Source organism: Phoca vitulina, unplaced genomic scaffold (genome assembly GCF_004348235.1).
Source record: "Phoca vitulina isolate PV1807 unplaced genomic scaffold, GSC_HSeal_1.0 scaffold2, whole genome shotgun sequence".
Classification (NCBI taxonomy): domain Eukaryota; kingdom Metazoa; phylum Chordata; class Mammalia; order Carnivora; family Phocidae; genus Phoca; species Phoca vitulina.
Genome location: NW_022589705.1, coordinates 4335542 through 4360458, shown reverse-complemented (window position 1 = coordinate 4360458; position 24917 = coordinate 4335542). Strand labels below are relative to the sequence as shown.

General features: G+C 47.1%; 1 protein-coding gene across 1 annotated transcript in view; it reads left to right on the top strand.

The window, feature by feature from the left end:
* PTGFRN (prostaglandin F2 receptor inhibitor) overlaps window positions 1-24917 on the top strand; it is an 82077-nt gene that overhangs the window by 29147 nt on the left and 28013 nt on the right. Inside the window, exons 2-4 of the mRNA XM_032420742.1 lie at window positions 7964-8332; window positions 11177-11590; window positions 15657-16037. Coding sequence (XP_032276633.1) covers window positions 7964-8332; window positions 11177-11590; window positions 15657-16037 — 1164 coding nt within the window. The remainder of the gene's footprint in view (window positions 1-7963; window positions 8333-11176; window positions 11591-15656; window positions 16038-24917) is intronic.

Sequence of the window (24917 nt, the reverse complement as noted above, 5' to 3'; positions counted from 1 at the left end):
TTTTAGTTTTCTTTTTGTAATTGATTCCTAGTTGCATACCATTGTGGTTGGGAAGGATGCTTGATATGATTTCAGTCTTCCTGAATTTATTGAGACTTGTTTCACGGCCTAACATGTGAGCTGTCTTGGAGAATATTTCATGTGCACATGAGAAGAATGTGTATTTTGCTGCTTTTGGTTGGAATGTTCTGTATATATCTGTTAAGTCCAACTGGCCCAATAATGTGTTGTTTAAAGGTGATGTTCCTTGTTGATTATCAGTCTAGATGATCTATCTACTGATGTAAGTGGGGTTTTAAAGTCCTCTACTATGATTGTATTGCTGTCGGTTTCCCTCATTAGGTCTGTTAATATTTGCTTTAAATATTTTGGTGCTCCTATGTTGGGTTCATGAAAATATATAAATGTTATATCTTCTTGCTTGCTTTAACCCTTTGTCATTATGTAGTGGCCCTGTTTGTCTTTTATTAGAGTCTTTGTTTTAAAGTCTATTTTGTGTGATGTTAGTATAGCTATACCAGCTTTCTTTTCATTTCCATTTGCATGGAATATCTTTTCCCATCCCTTCACCTTCAGTCTGTGTGTGCCCAAGTGAGTCTCTTGTAGGCAGTGTATAAATGAGACTTGTTTTTTAAAATCCATTCAGCCATTCTGTGTCTTGATTGGAGAACTTAGTCCATTTACATTTACATTTATAGAGAGGTATGTACTTCTTGCCATTTTGTTCATTGTTTTCTGGCTGTTTTTGTAGTTCCTCTCTCTGTTTTTCTCTTCCCTTGTGGTATGATTTATTTCTTTAGTGTTACATTCCTTTCTCATTTTCTTTTGTGTATTTACTGTAAGTTTCTGCTTTGTGGTTACTGTGTATTTACTGTCCTATGTATATAACAGTCTATTTGGATTGACAGCAACTTAAATGTGAACACATTCCAAAACTCTACGCTTTTACTCCCCGCTGGCCCACATTTTGGTTTTGATGTCACATTTTACCATTTTATTTTATACATTTATTAACTAGTTATTGTCACTTTAATTTTACTACTTTTATCTTTCAACTTTCATACTAGCTTTATAAGTGGTTAATCCACTACTTTTATTATACATTTACCTTTTTTTTTTTAAAGATTTTATTTATTTATTTGACAGAGAGAGAGAGAGAGAGAGACAGCGAGAGAGGGAACACAAGCAGGGGGAGTGGGAGAGGGAGAAGCAGGCTTCCTGCAGCACGGAGAGCCCGATGCAGGGCTCGATCCCAGGACCCTGGGACCATGACCTGAGCCGAAGGCAGACGCTTAATGACTGAGCCACCCAGGCGCCCCTACATTTACCTTTTCTAGTGAGATTTTTACTTTTGTATGTTTTCTTGTTGTTAATTAGTGACATTTCTTTTCAGTTTAAAGAAGTCCCTTTAACATTTCTTGTAAGGCTGGTTTATGTGATAAACTCCTTTAGCTTTTGCTTATCTGGGAAACTCTTATCTGTCCTTCAATTCTGAACAATAACCATGCCAGGTAGAATATTCTTGGTCAGAAGTTTTTTCAGTGGAATATGTCACTCCACCCTCTTCTGGCCTGCAAAATTTCTGCTGAAAAATCTGAGGGTAGCTTTATGAGGTTTTCCTTGTATGTAACAAGTTGTTCTTCTCTTGCTGCTTTTAAGGTTCTCTCTTTATCTTTAACTTTGGACATTTTAATTATAATGTGTCTTGGTTTGGCTCTCTTTGGGTTTATTTGAAGTTCTCTGGACTTGCTGGACCTGAATGTCTGTTTCTGTCTCCAGGTTAGAGAAGTTTTCAGCCATTATTTCTTGAAGTAAGTTTTCTGCCTTTTTTCTGCCTCTCCTCCTTCTGGGACCCCTATGATATGAATGTTATTGATGTTGTCCTATAGATCTCTTATCTTCATTTTTTTAAAATTCTTTTTGCTCCTCTGTCCGGGTGATTTCCAGTGCTTTGTCTTCCAGTTCACTGATCCATTCTTCTGCTTCATCCAGTCTGCTCTTGAACCCATATAGTATGTATTTGTGTTCTTCAGCTCTGTGACCTTTGCCTGGTACTTTTTTTTTTTTTTTTTAAGTAGGTTCCATACTGGGCCAACATGGGGCTTGAACTCATAACCCTGAGATCAAGAGTTGCATGCTTAACCAACTGACCCAGGCACCCTGCTTGGTACTTTCTTATATCTTATCTTTGTTGAAGTTCTCACTGGGTTCATGCATTCTTCTCCCAAGTTTGGCAAGCATCTTTATGACCATTACTTTGAATACTTTATCAGGTAGATTACTATCTCCCTATCATCAAGGTCTCGTTTTGAGGTGTTTGTGTGTGTGTGTGTTTTCTCTTGTTTGGAACATATTTCTCTGTTTCTTTATTTTGTTTGACTCTCTGTTTCTGTGTATTAGGTGAAACAGCTTCCTCTTTCAGTCTTGAAGGAGTGGCCTTGTGTAGATAATGATCCTTCTTGTTCAACCTTGCCCTAGCTCTTGGTTGTCTCTCGAACCTTTGTGGTTGTATAAGTAGCCTGATTTATTCTTGATATGTCCCTGTTGTTGAGGGTGTGCCAAGACCTGTCAGTGTTCCAAGGGGACGAATCTCATTTATCACCTAGTTTCAGGTTGATTAGAAGCCAGACCCTTAGGCAGCAGTTTTTAAAGTATGCAAATATATCCAGTCCTGTGGGGCTGCAGTTGTAAACCCTGCTGGCCTCCAGGGTTGGGCAACCATTGCAAAAATTGGGGCTCCAAATGAGTGTATAATCTCACTGCAAAGTCTCATCAAGCCATAGTGAGGCCAGTGGGGTGCACAGGAATGGTATCTCTTTGAGAGATACCCAGGCACTTCCCTGAGAGCGCCTTCATAGCCTTCAGATGTGTTGGAAACCTGAGAGTTGTCCCTCAGGCTGAAGCTTCAGGATAAGTAAATAGGCCTTTTTCACAGGAAGGCAGTACGTGTGTTTCATTCTGCTGTCTCTGCAGTGCCCTGCGGGTGTTGGCCTGCCAAGAACTGTCTTTCTGATTATTAGAGTCCCTTGGAGCTCAGGAACACCAGCCCCCTTGGCCACCAGGGCCAGGCAAAGAAGGGCTGTGTCCTGCGTGGTTTCTGTGTGGCTGCTGACCTTAGCAGGGCAACGGGGGGTTGTAGGGGTGAGGCACACTCACCAACTTCGGAAAGGCAGTGGGAAAATGCCCTCACCGTGCATGCCTCCGGGGTTTAGCAGTGTAGCCGGAGCGGGCCCTGTCTGCGTGCATGTATTGTCCCAAGTTGGGGAGGGGGGAATGCCATGACCACTGGTGCTCACCAGCCCCAGCCAGGGGGTGGGGGCGTGTCACAAGTGCCACCTGCGCTCATGGACTTTAGCACGGGTGGGAGAGAATGCTGTGATTGTTCATGCTCGCTTGCCCCTGCCAGGAAGCTGGGAATTCCTGCAGCCACACAGGATCTCCAGCCTCAGCAAGGCGGCAGGACAGCGGCATAACCGTTCCCCACCCCGTCCGACCCGGTGAGGCAGTCGGAGGGTGTGTGCCCAAGCACCCAGTCTGCGCTAGCAGGGTGGGCGGAGAGCTACAAACAGTGTCCACCAGTGCCTCCATCCCTGGAGAGAGCCCGGGCTGCCCCCTGCCCCTCCATCAGATGCCCCCAGGCCAGCAAATGAACCTCCTTTACATACAGTCCAGGTGCTTTTGAAATTGGTGCTTTTTCCGCCAGATTCTGGGGCAAGTGAGACTGCAGGTGATCCCTTTAAAAGGAGGATCTTGGTTTCCTGTGGCATTTTGGGTTCCTTGGATGTCAGCCAGAAGTTTCTGGGAGCTCGTCTCTCTGATGCAGATACCCAAGGGTTCGAGTGCCTGATGTGGGGCACTGTGACCCCTCACTCCTCCAGGAGAAGTGCCTGTCTGGTGAGATCCTTCCCTCTGGCGGGGTCACTGCAGGGCGGGGTTGAGGGGGGGGGGCGTGTTTTGGCCAGACCGTGTCCCTGCCTCACCCATTTCAGTGAAGTCCTATTATCTTTTGTTGTGGAGAGCAGTTCATCTAGTTTTCAAATCTTTTCCAGAGGGAAAGGATCCCTGTGTAGCTGTTGATTTCATGTGTCAGGAGGTGAGTTCAGGACCTTCCTACACAACCACCTTGGATTCTTTTTTTCCACAAATCATCTTTATAGTACTCTGATTCCAGAGGAAGTGAAAGTTTCTGAGTAGCTTCAGCAAAAATGAGCCAGGAGGATCCTGACTGACCTGATTTCAGCCAGTGTCCATCCCTGGGGCTGGGTCATTTAGGGTCAGCCCCATCTGAGGAGCAGTTGAGGAACACTGGGCCACAGGCACAGATATGCTGCGGTTTGTCAGAACTAGTAGGTGTGAGCTCATGGGCGTTGTCATCCTATGAGCACCGAGTTGCCTTAGGAAGAAAGTAGCAGCATGTTTCAGCCCTACTGCGGAAGAATATTTGGGGTTGGGGGACGCCTGGGTGGCTTAGTCGGTTAAGCGGCTGCCTTCGGCTCAGGTCATGATCCCAGGGTCCTGGGATCGAGTCCCGCGTCGGGCTCCCTGCTCAGCGGGGAGCCTGCTTCTCCCTCTGCCTGCCGCTCCCCCTGCTTGTGCTCTTGCTCACTCTCTCGCGTGTGTGTGCGCTCTCTCTAACAAAAATAAATAAAATCTTAAAAAAAAAAAAGAATATTTGAGGTTGGTTCTGTTGTCTGCAGGAAGAGATGTGACCCATAGGCCTGAGTTGCAACTCTGTTTTTAAGGGGAGTGCTTTTGGGCGCAGCATCTTTTCTTCGAACTGGGCAGCAGTCTGGACCTGCCCCCCAGCCAGGCTGGCGCACAGCCCCCTGCTCAGAGCACACACTAACCTTACCACCATTTCTCTCCTATGGATGCTTTCCCTTTTCAAGGGAAATGATAATGGGTGGTGAAAACCAGAGATGGCTTTTAAAAAGTGTGCAACTTTTTTTTCCCTTTTTACTCCAACACAAATTAAATGTTTTCGTTGTATTCTGGTACACACACACCTTTGTGTACGTAAAATGTACTGAAACAGTATTTACTCCTTACTAAATGCAGTGGACTCTAATATTTCCTCTTCTGTTTCATTGTATTAAGACACACACACATGCTGGTCACAACCACTATAAATTCATTTCACAACCACTAAATGGCAACTCAGACTTTGAAAAACATGAATTAAATCATTGAAAAACAAGCAACAATGGAATATTAGTTTGCTCGGGCCGCTGCAACAAAGACCCACTGACTGGGTGGCTTAACCAGCAGAAACACGCTCTCTCACAGCTCCGGGGCTGAGCAGGCCACTTGTCGGCGGGGTCACTTCCTTCAGAAGGTGAGGGGGAGTCTGTTTCAGGCCTCCCCGCCAGCTCCTGGTGGTTTGTGGGCCATCTTTGATGTTCCTTGGCTTGTAGAGACTTCACCCCCATCCCTGCCTTCATCTTCACATGGTGTTCTCCCCGTATGCATGTCTGTGTTCATGCGGGCTTCCCCCTTTTTAAGGATACCAGTCATTGGATTAGGGTCCCACCCTGTTCTCGTATGACCTCACCCAATGGTGTCTAATAACCACGGATCACGTCTGCAGTGACCCCGTTCCCAAGTCAGGTCACATGTTGAGGTACTGGGGGCTAGGACTCCACCGTATGAGTTTTGTTGGGGGGAGCGGAACTCAACCTGTAACAAATGATAAAAATACAAAATCGAAAAGACATAAGTTCCTATCTTATTGAGCTCTTATTACATGGCAGACTCTCAGCCAGGCATTTTATTTCATGAACTCAGTAAATCTTTCTTGCCCCATATGATAGTTGAGGAAGCCAAAGCTGAGAGAGGTCAGTCTCTCAGATTTAAACTTAGGTCTCCTTCAGAGTATATCCGTGAGGGTAAATCTGGTGTGGTAGTTGCTCTTGCAACTAAACTTTTTGGGGAAATTACTCAATTTTGTGTGTGATTTCTGTGTAAAACATAACTGATTCCCTTATAAAAATATAATCTTTCTGTATCAGGAATGAGCTCTTCCCAGTCGTTCTAACAACTTCATGCTTTCTTTTCCTTTCACTATAATTGTTAGCATGGTGTTGATTTTGTTCAGTTTTTTAAACAGTGAGTATTTTTTCAAAATTCTTACAGTTTTTGAGCGATTTTTTGAAAAAAGATTTTATTTGAGAGAGAGAGAGAGCTCGAGCAGGGGAAGGGGCAGAGGGAGAGAAAGAGAATCTCAAGCAGACTCTGCGCTGAGTGCAGAGCCAAGGCAGGGCTCCCGGAGATTGTGACCCGAGTCAAAATCAAGTCAGATGCTCAACCAACTGAGCCACCCAGGAGCCCCTTGAAATTTTTTTTTTAAAGATTTATTTATTTATTTTTGGGGGTGCCTGGGTGGCTCATTCGGTTAAGGGTCTGACTTCGGCTCAGGTCACGATCCCAGGGTCCTGGGATTGAGCCCCACATCAGGCTCCCTGGTCAGCGTGGAGTCTGCTTCCCCCTCTGCCGCTCCCCCTGCTCGTGCTCCCTCTCCCTGTCTCTCAGATAAATAAATTTTTTAAAAATCTTTAAAAAATTTTTTAAGAAGATTTATTTATCTTGAGAGAGAGCGCAAGCACGGGGAGAGGGGCATAGGAAGAGGGAGAGAGAGAATCTCCAACTGACTCCAGCTGAGCACAGAGCCCGATGTTAGCTGGATCTCACAACCCTGAGACCATAATCTGAGCTGAAATCAAGAGTCAGATGCTCAACCGACTGAGCCACCCAGGCGCCCTGAGTGATGTTTCTTTTGACATAGCTATACCTGATGTTAATATTGAAGAAGAAGTTAATTTAGAGAAACTTAGTGAATGTGCCCTCATCCCAGTACGAGGAATATGTGTGGGATGCGGGTGTTCTATTTTGTGTTATGTCACTCAAATACAAAATAAAAGAAATTTTTGACCTAAGAAAATAAACAAACTTGGGTCTCCTGGATTTCAGAGCCCATGCTTTCCCTTGTTTGCCTTAGTGCTGTACCTGTTCCTAGAACATCAAGCAGGAGCCAGACAAGTTCACTTGGTCCAAATTGAAATGCTATGCACAGGTAATAAATGCAGTACAAAATCGCACTGAAGTTCACGGCAAAGGAGATCCCTTAAAGGACACACAGGTGAGGGTCCCTAGAGCCCTATCAGAGGCCTGGGAGGTGTGTGCTCTTGGGGCAGGGAGTGCCAGTAAACTCTTGGCTTTATCCACTGAACTCTTCCCCAGCAAGCTGCTGCATTCCTAACAACGCCCAGCAACCAGCGAGACAAGGCACGGTCTCCCTTTGTGCTTCCCTATCCTCATTCTGAATTTAGATCAGGGTGAAGAGCAGAGAGAAGGAAATGAGCCAGAAAATAGAAAATTAATACTTGGTGGAGTCGTCATATTTTAATATTAATTTATAGGCAATGTCAGATAACCAGAGTTAAATCTTTTTATCAGCAGGCCGCTCTAGGGTTTAAAAATTGGCATCGATCATTGTAAATCAGGTCTCAGGAGCCCTGGGGAATGGTCTCTAGGGATGAGGGTTGATCTAGGGTGGGCAGAAATGTAAATACTTGATTAGCTGTGTCCTTTTCTTTCACACCACCCCTAAAATACTTCTACATCACATTGAGTGACAATGGTATGTTAAATAGTAACGGGAGGGAAGAAGCTATTCAGGTTTATGGTTAGCCTACTTTTCATACTTGTCTTCTTCCCTGTCAATCCTAGGAAACTGTTGTGGGAGAGGCACTCATTTCAGGGTCATATTCCTGGCTCCCAGTTCTAGGGATAGGCTTAACTAACTCTTTCTGCGCAGCCCCAGGCAGCACACCATTTTCCCAGGTGGCCAGATGTCACATTTTTTTTGCCACGAGCCCGTGAGCAGGAGCACCCATGGGTTTGACACATTTATACTGGGATGACCTTCTGTGACTCAAGTCCCGCCTCTCATCTCTTGTCATTGCAGCTCTTTGTCGAGGGCGCGTGGTGAGAGTCCCCACAGGGAGCCTGGTGCGGGTGGTGGGCACTGAGCTGGTCATCCCCTGCAACGTCAGTGACTATGACGGCCCCAGCGAGCAGAACTTTGACTGGAGCTTCTCGTCTTCGGGGAGCAGCTTCGTGGAGCTGGCCAGCACCTGGGAGGCGGGCTTCGCAGCCCAGCTGTACCGCGAACGCCTGCAGAGGGGCGAGATCGTGTTGAGGAGGACCGCCAATGATGCCGTGGAGCTCCACATCAAGAATGTCCAGCCCTCAGACGAGGGCCACTACAAATGTTCAACCCCCAGCACCGACGCCACCGTCCAGGGCAACTATGAGGATACAGTGCAGGTTAAAGGTAACATCCTCACCGGGTTCATCGGGGCAGACTTTTCTCTGCCACTCTGCTTTGTCAAGGTACTTAACTCCTCTGGGACTCTGCTCCCTCCTCTGTCCAGTGGACGGAAGTATCTTACCTGATTAAAAGCGGAGGATAGGCCAGGTCCCCTCCGAGGGCCCTTTCTCTTCACTACGATTCTGAACCATCCGTGGCTGGTGTGGTGGCAAAGCCCAGCTCTGAGCCAGGCTGCCCGCACTCGATCCAATTGCTGGCTCTACCAGCTGTCACCAAGTGGCCGTGGGCGTGTTACGTGCCTCATGTTCCTCGTCTGTGAAAGAGTGCTCCCCTTAAAGGTTATGAGGACAAGGTGAGTTAGCATGTGTCAGGCCTCAGAGTAGTTCCATAGTAAGCATTCACAAGGTTTGCACTGAGAAGGTGATGGTCACGGTGATGTTCACTTTTATGGGAATATCAGACACTTCGAAGCTCATGTCTTTCTTTGTGCCCTCCACCAAGGGCAGTTTGTTTTGGAATTTGTGTGGGTTATATGTAGAGAAAGAACGATGTGGTCACTGCTAGCTTATGATGGAACCCTACTAGCTTATTGGCCTGATTCTGCAGAGAATCACACCTTATATATCTGGAAGGTTTGGGGTTTTGTGGGGTTTTTTTTTTCCCTTTTCCAAGTCCTATTAGATTTATTCCCACATTCAGTTCTCTAACCCAATGAAGAAGATCAGGCAGACTATTTCCCTGATTCACATAGGAGGAAATGGAAGAGCATAGGTTAATTACTTGCCCAAAAATCATATAGCTAATTGGTAAATGAGCGAGAACAAACTAATTTGGGGTCAACAAAATAGAAACATGATTATTATTTTTTTAAGATTTTATTTATTTATTAGAGAGAGAGAGACAGTGAGAGAGGGAACACAAGCAGGGGGAGTGGGAGAGGGAGAAGCAGGCTCCCCGCCGAGCAGCGAGCCCGATGCGGGGCTCGGTCCCAGGACCCTGGGATCACGACCTGAGCCGAAGGCAGACGCTTAATGACTGAGCCACCCAGGCACCCCTAGAAACATGATTATTGTTATTATTACTTAATTATGCATTTATTTATAGCCTGCCTTATTCCAAAAAGCATTTATATCAGAGTAGGGAATGTAGGTAACGATTGGGAAAGTAGAGGATGTACGTGATGATCTAAAAAGAAGGGGCTGCTCCAGGTATTCATCCCCTCTGTAATGATGTACAGAAACCTGCTATGTCTCAGGGGCTGAGTCAGGAGGGACTAAAACAGCCATATCCATTATGTAGGTATTAAAACATCGAATCTACCTCTTCCATCACCTCTTCTTTATAGAAAATCCTAAAGATGTTTTTTAAAAAAAGTCCCATGAGACATTCTTGCATTGCAGTTAAATGATGTGTTGCTTTTAGTCATCACAAACATGCTGTACCTCCATTAGGTTAGATGCACACTTATCTCCCCTGTAATTCTCATCTTGAGGAGTAGGGGGCAGCAGGAGAATTCCCCCTGACCCTGTCCCCCCAGTATCTTCCTGTTTCTTCTGCAGTCTTTGGAAGGAAGGAGCAAGGAGAGGCTTTCCTTGGGTGAGGAAAGCAGATAGATGGCCATGAATGAGACTGGCTGGCTGCTTAGGTAGGGCCTCTGGTGGCTGCCATGCAGGGTCCGGGGTCTGTCTGGTCTTCAGCTTTGTGGGTCTTGAAACTGTTCAGCCACGTGCTGACAGATATCTGGCCTCGAGAACCGAGTCCTGTTAACTGGACTCACAGACTGGTGGATATACTAGAAGGTCATTATATTCATTTTGCAGTAGAGAAGGGTCTTTGGGATAGGTCTTTCTAAAGATAGAGCAGTTTTTTCTCAAGGACACTAAATTAGTTTCTAAGTGTGGAATATCGAGAAAAACCAAAGAAGTAATGAATAGTAGGGTTGGAGGGTTCTTTTATCCAGCTTGTAGACAAGCCTCAGAGATTGGCCACGCCCCTTGGTAGAGGCCTTTTCTCTGGTTATCTCAGTTATCACTTCCCTTCCTAAATAGCACTCACCAATACTTTCTGGATTTCTGGCCCCCTCATTCTAGACTCTGTAAAGAGCCAGCCTTTTAGGGTACATAGCTGAGGGTTCTGTTTTCCTTGACAGGTTCCTTTTCTGCATGTACTTTCTGCTCACCTTAGTTGTTCTCAGGCATTTCCCAGGCCTCAGGGCACAGGCAGCTCATGCCACACTTTTGCCCTCTTTGGATCATGCTGCTTTAACTGGTAGAAGATTCTGGAGCCTGGTGCCCTAACAGAGGAGTGTGTGACGGTAACAGCCAGTTATTTTACCAACATTGCTGAGCGCCAATCACCTCTGCTTATCACTCTTTCAGCGCTGTCAGCTCCCTGAGATGGTTCCAGTTGTCATCCCTTTTTAGAGATGAGGAAACTGAGGCACAGAGGAGTGAAGTAACTTGCTCAGGGGTGGCAGAAACCCATCCCCAAGGCACAACTCCCAAAAGGGAGTGTTCTCCCTTCAGTTCTAGCTGGGGGGGAGGGTGCGGGGTGTCTTTAGTGCCTCTTCTTTTTTTTGTTTCTCTTTTTTTTCCTTCCTTTTTCTCCCCGTTCCTTTTTCTTTTTTCCCTTTTTTCTTCCTTTTTTTTTAAGTTTCTTTTTCAGGTCAGAAAGTCAGTTGGGATTACACACGCATTAAAACGGGAGAGCGTTCCCGCGTGGGCGCTAGAACAGGGCAAGGGCGCCGCGCCGCTCCCGCGGGGGCCAGAAAGCCCCAGAAGGGGGCGGGTGCCGGCAGGGGCAGCGGGCGCGGCGAGGCGCGGCTGACGGCTGTGCTTCCTCCCGCAGTGCTGGCCGATGCCCTGCGCGTGGGCGCCGCCGCGCCGCCCGCCCCGGGCCTGAGCCTGCGCCTGGGCGAGCCGTTCGAGCTGCGCTGCGCGGCCTCCACGGCGTCGCCGCTGCACACGCACCTGGCGCTGCTGTGGGAGCTGCAGCGCGGCGCGGCCCGGCGGAGCGTGCTGGCCCTGACCCACGAGGGCCGCTTCCGCCCGGGGCCCGGCTACGAGCAGCGCTACCGCGCCGGCGACGTGCGCCTGGACACCGTGGGCGGCGACGGCTACCGCCTGGCCGTGGCCCGCGCCCTGGCCTCGGACCAGGGCTCTTACAGGTGCGTGGTCAGCGAGTGGATCGGCGAGCAGGGCAGCTGGCAAGAGATTCAAGAGAAAGCCGTGGAAGTGGCCACCGTGCTGATCCAGCCAACAGGTGAGCTTCTGGAACTTGTCTGGCTTACGCTCTGGCCTGTTTTCCGGCCAGGGGCCGGGTAAAGAACCAGCCGGGAGCCCCGTCCTTTGCGGGACAAGGTCGGTGCTGGCCACGTGAGGCCTCCCGTTGACGGGCAGGGCGAGTAGGGTGGTGGTGAGAGTTTGGGGAAGGTGTATTTGTTTTGTGCCGGCTGCCTGTGGTTTTGCTTTACAGCTGCTTCTCATCTGATTCATACTCCTGGGACTCTGCGAATTGCATAAAACACTAAGACAATTTGTTGACTGAAAGATTAAGTCCCTTCAAGTGCCAGAATGAGGTCTGGCCTGGTGTTCAGGGGGGCTTCGGGGCGGAGCTGCCCCCGCTCTGCTCCCTTTATTTTGTTTTGGCTTTATCTTATTTGGGTGTTTCCTGAATTTCTGGATTGGCTATTTTGCACAGCCGTTGGAGTACGTCCGGCTCTCCCCCAGACATCTGGTCTACCTTGGCTCCTCTAGATATGCCATCCCAGCTAGATGAGACTTCTCTAGGGCTGGGCCTCTTCTTGGTCTGTGTATGACACATACCCCAGGAGTGTGCATCCAGCCCTGGGGTCTCCCTGCAGGCGGTTCTCTGTGCTCTCACCTGTGAACCAGCCTTTGTTTTTGAAAAAACACACACACACACTTTCCTACTCCTATTAGAAAGCAAGAAAATACAAGATACATTTTTAAAAAACCATAGAAAGTAAGAGAGGAGAAACAAGCTGTTATTGACTCAGTGTCCAATAAACATTAATAAAGAACCTACTGGATGATCAGCTCTGTCTGGGCCCTGGGGTCATAGGTGCTTGAGGAACATTCCTGGGCCTCATAGAGCCTCTAGCTCCAGCAGAGACAGTGTAGGGAGACTATCTCAGGATGAGGTCATTGCTGTGGATGGATGGCTGTCCTTGGTTTTCTGGGAGGCGAACATCCTCAGATCTGTCGCTGCTGCCTCCTGCTTTGTAAACTGGGAAGACCTTGGGCAGACTCATTTCCTGAGTATAAATGTGAATGTGTAGCCGCTCTGTTGCTCAGATGGGAAGGAAAGCAGGAGACGGTCCTCACGGGGAATAATTTCCCCCTCCAGGCTGCATGGTCCTGAGCACTTCATTCTGCATTTATACCACTGCCCAGGAGTTGGATTTGGTAAAAAAGCAGCACTGAGGTTCCTGAGTGACTGCGGCCATCAGTGAGGTGGGAGGTGCTCTTGCCGAGGAAAGGGGCTACTCATCATGGCCAGTCTTCCAGTGGCCGCAGAAATCACTTTCTAAGTGGACTCAGGTCGCCTGCGTTTGAGGACATGATCTGCCTGGAATCTGTCCTAAGAAACTGGGATATTCAGTTTGCATCACACAACTGTTCTCGGTGGGGGGTGGGGTGGGGGGGGTGGAGCGGCAGAACGATTAAGAATTTCATATTTGCAACAAGTTATCTTTTTGTGCAGAATTTCAATTGTAAAGGTATTCTTTATTTCAGACAAGCCACAAAACCCATAATACCGAGTGTAAGACTTGAAAACTCTGAACTTCTTATGCACGTAATAGCATCTGGCTCTCTCCTGAGCCTGGGCTTCATAACCATTTTGTTGCCATGGGCTTCTTTGAGAGTCTTGAAGCCACAGACCCCTTCTTGGAATTAACATGTTTTAATTCATTAAAAATGTATATAAGATGACAAGGGAAAATGATTCTATTGAAATAGTTATCGAAATATTTTAAGACAAATTTGTTACATAGTAATATTGTGCTTTATTAATGCATTAAATAATATATAGTAAAAGGCGAAAGATTTATACGATATGAAGAGAAACCAGAGTATAGTGGTTTGTTGCTTAGTTTCGTAATGAGAGGAGATGCTATATTTCAGGTAGAGATTAGTAAAAACAAAGACAAGATTTTTTCCCACGCAGGTCACAGACTTCCTAAATTATCTTCTTGGACCCCAGGTAGAGGGCTGGCCTCTCTCTTTTTGTCAACACCTGTATTATCCATAGCTAGCTTCTTAAATATTCTTACTGCATTGTTATGATAAATAGCCCAAAGCTACTTAGACAGTGGGGCTGTGTTATATATGTGGCAATACCCCTCCCCCCCCATGTTGGGAGTGGTCTGCTTCATGCAGATCTTGGTGTCTAATTTATGGCTTCAGTTCTATCCATCCAGAGAAAGCTTCACCACCACAGGCTTTGTCCGGGGTATCCCCTTGCATTACGAGTCCTTAGAAATTATTCTTTTTTTTCCTTCCACCTGCTCTGTCCTGTCTCCCAGCTGTGAATCGCCCCGCAATCCAGAACACACGGGAACAATGGTTAGTGATGTGGCAAGCTATTTAGCGCCTTGCAGAGAGAAGATTACAAAGTGAACTCTTCAGTTATTCCTAAAGCTAAGAATCCGTTTTGTCCATACCTGCAGTCCACTGCTGTGTATTTACCCCTTCCACACTCACCTGCTTCCCTCCTGAGCCGCCTTTTACTTCTAGCCGGCACAGAGGTACTCCAGCAGTATTCCAGGGTCTCTGACCATAGGCATTGCTCGTGGGGCTGTTCGAAACCCACACAGTGCAGGCTCAGAGTGGCAGTTCCCATACTGACTCCTCTCAAAAGATGCCCTCAGGTTACTTTTGGCCCCTTTAAAGGGGTGAAGGAGGAGGAAGAATTTGGAGGGTGGGTGGAGGTGAGAAATCAGACTTTTAAATTACCTTTTATAATACTATACCCACCTCATTTTCTGTCTTCATCAAGGTGGGTCTTGAACTTGACCTAAAATGCTTGTTGAAAATGTTGTCAGGCTTTAGATACATTTATATGAAAGCAGTCTGCTCCAGAGGGCATGGGCTTTGGGGTTGGGCCTTTTCTGAGCCAGGCACGAGCCTTTGTTGCTGAGCTTACTCAGGATAGCAGCTGAGGCTGAACCAGTCTTGGAAGACCAGGGCTGTGCCTCCACTCGAATCCCCTGGGAGGTGTTAGCTGTTTCTCATCTAAGCAGTGGTTCCCAGAGCATTACCATGAATTGAATGTTTTTCTAATCTGATTACAGATGTTCAACTTCTTTAAAAATAAAACAAAACACTCAAAGTAAAATGTTTCCATGTAAAAAGCTTTGACAGGGGAATGCTGAAACCAGATCTGCCCTGAGACTGTGACACCAAATACTTCAATACTTCATCTAAATATAGTCTACTTTTAATTATCCACAGTCTTGTGAGAAGGCAGTGGCGTGGATAATCCGAAAGTCATTGTGTTTTGGTTTTAGAATATCTGTTTTATGTTTGGCTTTAAGGTGGGTATGTCTAATGGAATAAATGATGCTCTGCATTTATTCCATTACATTGCATTTTGAAGGCTTGACTCATAAGGCATATTGTCTGGTTTCACTTTCCTGGTCCTTCTGTTTAGGATTTTCTCCTTTTTCACCCAGAAGATGGTTTCACCCTCACCTCCTGCAGTCCAGCCTCCAACCCCAAGCCCCTGGTCCCCAACTAATAACGCATGCCGGTCAGCACTGAGCTATCCTTTCTCTGTAAAATCACCCAAGTCTTACCATGCACATGGAGAAGCTATAATTTTAGTTTTGTGATGTTTCGACTTCTTTTCAAACAAGCGTTAACAGTTAAGAGCAGAGCCCCTGGAGGCAGACAGCTCACATTTGAGTCCCTGCTCTGCCACGTATTACCTGTGTGACCTTGGGCAAATTACTTAACTTCTCTGTGCTTCAGTTTCCTTATCAGTAAAATGAAGATAATAATAGTACTTACCCTCCTACGGTCGTTTAACGTTTCTAAGGCACTCAGAGCAGTGCCTGGCATTTCATAAGTGTATGTAAGTGTTTGCTGCTGTTAGTATTTTCATGTAATGGAAAGAAATGTATTATAATTTCCTTAATTTATTCAGTAAATATTTCTCAAGCACTTAGAATCGCACAAAGCCTTCTAACTTTAATGCCATAAATAAGAACATAGAAGGAGATGATCTAAAGGGAGGGAGGGAGGGGCAAACATAACCCAGATGATCTAGATGTATTTTTGTTTTTTTTTTTTTCATTTTCAAGTTCTGCGAGCAGCTGTGGCCCGGAGCGTGTCTGTGGCTGAGGGAAAGGAGCTGGATCTGACCTGCAACATCACAACAGACCGAGCAGATGATGTCCGACCCGAGGTGACGTGGTACTTCGGCAGGTCGCCCGACAGCACTTTGCCTGGCTCGCCCGTGTTGGCGCGGCTGGACCGGGATTCCCTGGTGCACAGCTCTCCCCACGTTGCTTTGAGCCATGTGGATGCACGCTCCTACCATTTACTGGTTCGAGATGTTAGCAAAGAAAACTCCGGCTACTATTTCTGCCACGTGGCGCTCTGGGCACCCGGACACAATAGGAGCTGGTACAAGGTGGCAGAGGCCAGGTCTGCTCCGGCCAGTGTGGACGTGACCTGGCTAGGTGAGTGGCTGGGAAGGTGGCCCTTAGCCTCTGGGGCTTTACTCCCTCTGCTGGGATATCAGGACTCCGTAGAGCTCTGCGCCTTTTGCATTATCCTGGCGTTCTTTACATCAGGACAAGCATGCTTTAGCCTGGAGAGATCCCAAGCTGGGGGGCGGGGCGGGGGGAGGGGAGAGAAGCAAAGCAGGCTGAAATAGAATCTGGCAGGCAAGGGAAATGTTTAGATAATGTGGCCTCAGTTGTCTCAAGGCCCTCATTTGAGAGGATAGAGTTTCCTTTTGTTGTCAAGATTTGCAGGGTGGGCCCTGCTGAATGGCTCTTTGAAATGGATCTTCGTTGGAGTGAGAACACTGGCCATTCTTCCTTTCCTTTCCTAGACTCTGAGGTGCTCTCTGGCAGGAGCTGGTGCTTTCCTAAAGCCCAGAACAGAAAGAGAATTCCTTCAGTGAACGGAATGTGGTGCTTTGGGTGTTTGTTTGTTTGTTTTTTCCTGAATGCCCTGGAATCCCAACATGATTTTATTTGCAGATACCAGTTAAATGGAAGGGCCTTCCTGGCTCCCTGGGCTGTCCTGGTGGGCTCTTTACCCAGCTGGAGGAGCAGAGTGGCCCTCACTTTATAACAGCTTGGCATATATGTGAAATTGTTGTGCCTTTCTTTCATTCGCATCTTCCCTGGCCCTTATTTTCCTAAATGCTTGCCCTTCAGGCCTGACTTTTCTAATTCCTGTTACTATCTTAGAATAGCTTAAGCAGGATAGGAGCGAGTGGAGGATGGGGTGCTTCGCCTCCCACCTCTGCCATTACAGAAGTGGAGCTGGACCTACCAGTCAGACTCTTCTGTTTTGAGCTTGATCTCTTCGCTGTTCCGTGGCTGTTCTGAGCCCCGATGCGGGCATTTGGCAACGCTCTGATGTTAGTAGGTAAACCAGATCTTTAAAGTCCGGGAAATCATTTCCTCCATCGTCTGATGCTGAGCATCCTCCCACCGTGACCCTCATCTCACACTTCGCTCTTCCTCGTCTCCGCATCAAATACTACCGGGTTAGTGGCACATTCGCTGTCTGTTTCTTCCTAATGAGCCTTTATTTGGCAGAGAGGAGGAGTTGGCAAGTGGGGACAGAGGGGGCAGGGAGAAGAGGAGGAATGAGAGTGAGCAGAAGGTATGGCCAGTTCCGAGTGAGCCCAGGCAGGGTGTTAATCATCGCTGGTAGCAAAGTGATTCTTTGATATCTGCACAGTAAAAGGAGCAGGGTTTATCTGGCGAGCTTTTATTCCTGCCGTCTGAACCCTGTGCGAGAGTCTCTCTATGAAGTACTGAACTGGAACAATGTTGGCCCAGCTAGAACTCTCCTTAGCAACCTTCAAAATAAAACAGATGTTGTCAGCACCGAAAGAAGACTTTTCATGTCTGGAGCTGAATTTGTCTCATGGCTCTGATGCTCGGTGCATTGTGTGGTGCTGTCAGATCCCAGCGCTGACTCCCGGTACCCCCTTCTCTCCCCCCACCCAATTTAGAATCAGAGCTCTGGTGGATTTTTTCTTTTTTTTTTTTTTTAGAAAGCGCTGCCTGCACTCCAGTGTGGGGGCCTCTTTGAAGTGCTGGTGCACTGATCCCGGCATTGCCCGGGGAGACGCAGGGACTGTCAGAAATCAGGAGGGTTGCTCCGGGAGGGAATGGGGCTCTTTTCACCGGAAGGGATTTGTTGGCGGCTCTGTTCTCCAGAGAGTGAGAAGACATAAAGAGACTAAATTGTGGGGAAAGGCTCCATTAGGATCCTAAGGATCCAGTTGTTTGTTTTCCTGCAGAGTGCCAGCACCCCTGTCAGTGAAAGTCAGCAGTGTGCTTTACCTTGACCGACGGAAGGGACGCAGAACCTGCACCTTGCGCGGCGTTTTGCACGTGATGGGCACTTGGTAAAGGTTGGCTGAATGGGTAGATAAACCTGGATAGTGTGCAGGCGTGTGCACAGGAAAACAAGAATTGCAAAGAAAGCAGTAACGTCCAACTTACAGATATGCAGAGATAGTAGCACATGGGTTAACCTTCTGGGCGTGTAAGTGGTAGAAAAACCGCTTGTGTTCTTTCTTCCTCCTGTATCTCCTCCTCCTTCCCTGTGCCTCACACTGTTACAGCTGCTTGGACACTTGTTCAGGAGCTGAGTCAGGCATGAGTACAGCAGCTGACCTTTCTCCAGGACCTCCAATCTGGATTCTGCCCGGGATTGGATGGGCCTGACCTGATGCTCTACAGTTGTCTCTAGATACACAACATGTATGTGGATACCTTACCGCATGCACTGTGGGGCCTGTTGGAGATGACTGAGAGGTGTCCAGAAGAGACAGGAAGACAGGTGACCTGCCAAGGACTCTGTTTATGGAGATCATCTTACGTTATGTGATTATGGGATGTTGGCACAAAAGAGTTCTTGAGAAAGTTGGTTTCCTGTGCAGGTGTTACTCAGAACTTTCAGTTTTGCTGCTTGATAGATTAAAAATAATAATTACTGCTTATCAAAATAATAATTACTGCTTACTGTACACTGGGCACTGGGCTAAGGACTTTGCATGTGTTAAATACCACAATACCCTTGTGAGTGAAGGACTCCCCCTCTTTCCCATCTGAAAACCACTGATTTTTATTTTGCTTATGATTTTGACGGTCAGGATTTAGGGAAGGACTCAACAGGGTTCATCTCTCATGCACACAGGGACAGCTGGGACGAGTAGGGCTGGGGATCCCCTTCCGGATGGCTTTCTCATGCGCATGACGCTGTGTCCCCGGCCCTCTCCCTCTCCACGTGGCATCTCATTCAGGCCCTTTCCACGTGGCTTTGGCTTCTTACCAGATGCTTTGCTTGGGATGGTCACACTTCTTAGGTGGTGACTGGCTTCCAAGAGGCAGGAAGTGGAAGTGCCCAGCCTTCCACAGTGGAAAGCTGTCCCAGGGCTTGACACAGTGTCTCTTTGGCTGTTTTTTTTTTTTAAGATTTTATTTATTTATTTGACAGATAGAGCAGGAACACAAGCAGGGGGAGTGAGAGAGGGAGAAGCAGGCTTCCCGCCGAGCAGGGAGCCCGATGTGGGGCTCGATCCCAGGACCCTGTGATCGTGACCTGAGCTGAAGGCAGACGCTTAACTGACTGAGCCACGCAGGCGCCCCTTCTTTGGCTGTTTTCTATGGGTCAGAGCCATCACAGCGTCTGCCCAAGTTCAAGGGGGCAGAGAAAGAGACCCCGTCTCTTAATGAGAGAGTAGCAAGGTCACATGGCAAAAGGGCGTGGGGGATAAGAAACATTACTGCAGACGTCTTTGGAAAATAGAATCTACCAATTGGTGTGAATGCTTGTTTCTTTTATTTGAAAAGAAATGTTTAAAATGACTTAGAAAATTATGTCCCAAAGTCAAGTCTGTCCCAAGTATTGCCATCTTGTGGAAACATTTTGGCTTTGGGAATCGCCTTTATTCCTGAAACGCTAGAGCCTAGAGGCCTCAAAGCTGGGCCATTCTTGTCCTTATTTGCTTGGGGTTGGTACACAGAGCAGATGAGGGAGTTGAAGCTAATTGGGGTCTTCTCATATGTTCCGTCGTGTTAACCAGACAGAGATCAGGGCAGTGATGCGCGTGGGTCCAGCGAGTCCAAGAGCACTTGCAGCAGCTGGGAGGACTGTGATGATTTTGTAGAAGGTAAGAAAAAGCCTCTTTTACTAGGATTTATGTCCTACTTTTGAAGGAGGGGGAAAAAAAAGATTCCAGTTGGCTTGCAAAATGAAGCCCGATTTAAAGTAAGAGACATAAAAATAAAATCAAGATCAAAAGGAGTAAAAACAAATCAAAGAATAGATACCGCAAGGTGGTTGGGATGCATTAGTTAGCTGCACTTGAGCGCTGAATTTGCCTCTGAAGTTTTGAAGAGTTGGGGCACAGAGAAATGTGATTGCACAGTTCACCTCTGATGAAGGAAGCCCGGGAGAGCCAAACTTTTTGTTGGCACTGAATTCATCATGTGCTTTTTTTATGTAAGGGCATTGGAGAACATAATGGACAGTGCTTTCAACTGTTCTTTTATGAAAGGCTCTGAGTGATTGTTAAAATGGATGTTTCTCATATCCACTCTCTATAAAAGCTGAGGGCGTAAATCTTAAGTGTGTGAAGGAGTTTCTGTAAGAAGCTGAGTTACTGTGGAGGACAAACGTTGCTTTGTGTGGATCCAATTTAGTCTATGGCTAAAACTAGAGAATCTAAGGAGGCGTGGCTAGCTAGTCTGCATAGTAGGCCATCTCTCTCCGCGATCAGATGTCTCAAATGAGTCTTTGGCACGAGTTGGATACTAATCAGTTTATGGTTGGGCTCTGTGCCCAAAGTACCAGGCTTCTGTGGTGTTAACTGGGGGGCGTGCCACGGGTTTCGGCTACAAGAGTAGAAGGCAGAGCCGAGTTGGGCGTTTTAGTCTTAAGAACCTGATTGGCACTCTTCCCCACTAGAGGACTGTCTCCTCTTCCAGCAGTGTGCCAGCAAGGGAGGCAATTATTTTTCTTTAAAAGGAGCTGCTAATCTGCTCAGTACTTGGTAGAGACTTCAGAGTCCTGCGCCATCCACAGGAGATCAGACTCAGGTCTGCAGACTGTTATGGGCAACTATTATCAGCTCTCTGCCCATGGTTATCTCTGAAGGCAAGGTAGCACTGGGCAAGTGCTGGGGTCCTGCTCCACCACGTTCTAGGCGTGTTATCTTGGGTGTGATGCTTTGGTTTCCTTGGTTTCATGGGAGAATGCAGATGAAGTGTTTAGCACAGTGCCTGGCACTCAAGGTCTCTATTCATTCTCAGGGTGGTAATAATGATACTGGTGTTTGGGGAAGGCAGGGTCAGTATGTAACATACTCTTCCACACCAAGTGCTTATCTAACTAAGACATACAGGTCTGTCTCAGGGCATGGAGGGACTAGGGATGTGTGTCCTGGAAGCAGCCGCTCCCAAGGAGAAGGGGTTGGGCTGACCACACCCAGCCGTCTTTCTGCCCCTGCTCCCAAACCTGGGAATTCACTCTTCCTCTTCTGGGAGCAGTGAGTGAGGATGAAGAGAGAAAAACTGCACAAGGGTCATCCAAATGATACTACTGTTTCCTCCAAAATGGCTAGTGCTGAAAACAACCTCCTAATAAAGGTTCTGCCCACGTAGGGTAAAGTGTCTCCCCCAAACAACAGGCTTTTAGAGCCTTGTCTGTTTAGACGGGAGAGAACATTTAATTGTTTGGCACATGACGAGAGTAGCAACTCTGACAATTAGTCAACTTGCTCGGCTGCCCCCGGAGTACCTGTCCAGTTCAAGAGACTAGAACCGGCCTCAGCAGAGGCGAGGGCACGCCTTCTCCTGGTTTCCTCTAACTCGTGTACGCAGCCTGCTCCTCTGATGAGCTCTCCCAAGTTAACGAAGCTTCAAAGCGGGTATTAGAACAGGGCCCTGTTGTACACAGTTCGGGATCAGTGCCTCGGCTGTGATTACCACTCTTGCCTTCTGGGACGGAGCAGGCTTCGAGAAAGCATTAATAACCAGGCGTATAAGGAGGTTGTGCGGTTTGGTCCTGGTGGGAGCCAAGCCGTCATTCTGCTCACACGCGCCGTGCGAGACCTTCGGCTTCCAACCTGACTCCTCTGGGCTTTGGGTTTTGTTTTGCTTTGTTGTTTTTTTTTTTTTCCATTTAGGAAACATACATGAAAATCGTACCTGTGTCATAAGGTTGTTAAGCTTAAGCGAGAAGGCAAGGAAAATGTACAGCACGGCCCCCGGCCTACAGGAAGCCCTCAGTCAGGGCCAGCTGCTGTGCTTGTCGTTCTCAAACAGGGATGATGAAACACCGCCCTTACAGAATTACTGTGAGAGGAAAAGGAGGCAGTCTCTGTGAAAACCTCCAGTGCAGGTCCCTGCGCACAGTAGGCACAAAGTATCTGCTTTAACAAATTAGCCAAGGACTCTGACAGCTTTTCACTGTTTTTGGAAGTTGTAACAAGGGAGTTTAATGACCCGTATTAAAAAAACCAAGTCTTTCTTTGGGCAGGGGATGGGGAGAGGGTTGCAGTGTTAGAGGCCGTAGCTTTAGGAGGTGGTGTGTCTATGAGCAGCAGCGTCCTGGAGCCCGATTAGGGAGCAGATCCTTATTTCTAAGAATAGAAGTGATGATGTCATGGTGAGACTGGCCTCAGTATTCTGTGAAAGGGCTTACAGTGTGGGTGGGTTGTTTGTTAGGTTTTTTTTTTTACTTTTTGGAATATAAATTTTAAAAAAACTAACACAGAAGTAGAAAGAAGCACCAGCTTCAATAATTACCAGTATTCTGCTAATCTTATTTCATCTCTCCTCCCTCCTGCAGACACACACGCACGCACGCACACACGCACTTTTTCTTCTTCTGGAAGAATTTAAAGCATATCCCAGACACATGTCATTTTGACATTAAGTACTTTAGTATGCATCCTCAACTGATAAGCATTTTTTAAACATAACCACCATAGCATTCTTAGCTGATTTCTTGATGAGATCAAGCAGGATGTAGCGGTAATCAGTAGTGATGAAATGCTTATGCCAAAAATGAGCATTTTTATGCAAAATATTAAATTTACTCCAATTCAGCAAGAGTGTTAGTGTCTTTTATGTGCAAGGCACTGCAGGCATAGCACATACGGATGAATTAGGTAGGGGGTCCCTGTCCCCGGGCAGAGTCCTACAGAAGGTCCAGAAGACATATATACAATAATAATCAAAGTTCAAGGCAGCGTTCAGATAAAATCCTTAGCAGTAAGCCTGGTGGGTGGTGGGTTCTCTGTGAAGGTTTGTTGAACATGAAGTAGAGGTATGACAGGTAAGTTCGAAGTAGGCATTCTCCTTTAAGTAGGAAAGGCTATATAGGAGAAGTACGTGCATGATGGATTTCAAGGAACAGGCCGTTTCTGCACAGAATGTTTAAACTTGTAGAACAACAATAAAGGAAAATGTCTACACGTGCACTAAAACAAAAACTAAAGAAGAGCCCACCGGCGCTCCTGCCACTGTGACATAGTGGAGCCATGGCTTCTCCGGGAGTCCAAGTCCAAAGTGGACCTGAAAGGCTGGTGGGTAGTCCAGACGACCTTTGAACATCCTTTAAATCCCTGGAACCTGTGCCTTATGAGTTCCCAAGCCAGGAACCCACTGGTTTTTGTTTGCCTTTGCATTAAGGTCCTCCCTTTTGGGGGCCTGAGATTTAGTCTTAACAGAGAATGAGACCAACCAGTCAACGAAGAGATTCTCCTCTCCTGCCAGGCCGCGATTCCTCTAGATGTGCACACTCGTTCATGCATGCACATGAGTGTGTATATGTATATGTATGTATATGCCCTAGCTGCAACCCCGCTGTGCTCTCCTTTCTCTGTTTGGATCCATAGGGTTTAAACTGACTCACTTGGAGGTGGAGGATGGAGTAGAATGGGAGAGTCTGTTCAGTCATCTGTTCAGCAACCAACCGAGCAGCTGTCCCAGGTGCTGAGGCAGAGGGAACAGCAGGAAGGGAGACAGAAAACCTGGAAGCATAGGAGGTGGTTAGGGAATGGTGAGAGGTGTGGTCTCAGTGGAGCGTAGACTATGTATCGGAATGAGGGAGGCGGTGAGGCTGGACACATGGGTTAGACTCACACTGATGAGCACCTTGCATGCCAGGCTGGGGAGTGTGTTCTTACTCAGGAAGTGAGAAGAAAAGCCACGGGAGGTTTATTGTGCAGATAACTGTGTCTGCCTAGAGGTGCGTTGGGAGGTTATCATGATCGTTTTGGCTGGAAGCAAAGAGAGCCTGAATGAGGATGGTGTTCATGAGGTTTCCACTTTTATTCACAAATATTTATAGAGCATCCACTGTGTGCAAGTCCTGGAATGGGGGCAGTGTGAGAGTTGGGGACCCTCAGAGTGGAGAGTCGGGAGATGGCACACAATTCAAGCAGAGGTGACTGGGAGAGTGAATGGTGGGTGTGGCAGCAGGAACCGTATTTGGAAGTTAGGAGGAGGAGTTGGCCATGTCTGTTTGGAGTGGGAGTCAGCTGTGTCCACGTGTGTGTGTGTGTGTGTATGCGCGCACACATGGATATGAGTGTGTATATATACATGTGTGCGCACATGCATGAATGAGTGTCCCTGTGTATGAATGTGTGCTTGTGTATGTATACTTGCACACGTGTGTGTGCATGCATGAACGAGTGTGCCTGTGTATGAGTGTGTGCTTGTGTGCGCGCACATGCATGTATGAATGTGTGCTTGTGTATGTATACTTGCACACTGTGTGTGTGCATGGATATATGAGTATGTATATGTGTGTGTGCATGCATGAACGAGTGTGCCAGCATATGAATGCACACGCATGTATACTTGCACACTGTGTGTGTGCATGGATATATGAGTGTGTATATGTATATGTGTGTGCATGCATGAACGAGAGTGCCGGTGTATGAGTATGTGCTTGTGTGCGTGCACATGCATGTATGAATGTGTGCTTGTGTATGTATACTTGCACACTGTGTGTGCATGGATATATGAGTGTGTATATGTATATGTGTGTGCATGCATGAACGAGTGTGCCAGTGTATGAATGTGTGCTTGTGTGTATACTTGCACACGTGTGTATGGATATATGAGTATGTATATGTATACATGTGTGTGCATTCATGAACGAGTGTGCCTTTGTATGAGTGTGTGCTTGTGTGTGTGCACATGCATGTATGAACGTGTGCTTGTGTATGTATACTTGCACACTGTGTGTGTGCATGGATATATGAGTGTGTATATGTATATGTGTGCATGCATGAACGAGAGTGCCAGTGTATGAGTGTGTGCTTGTGTGTGCGCACATGCATGTATGAA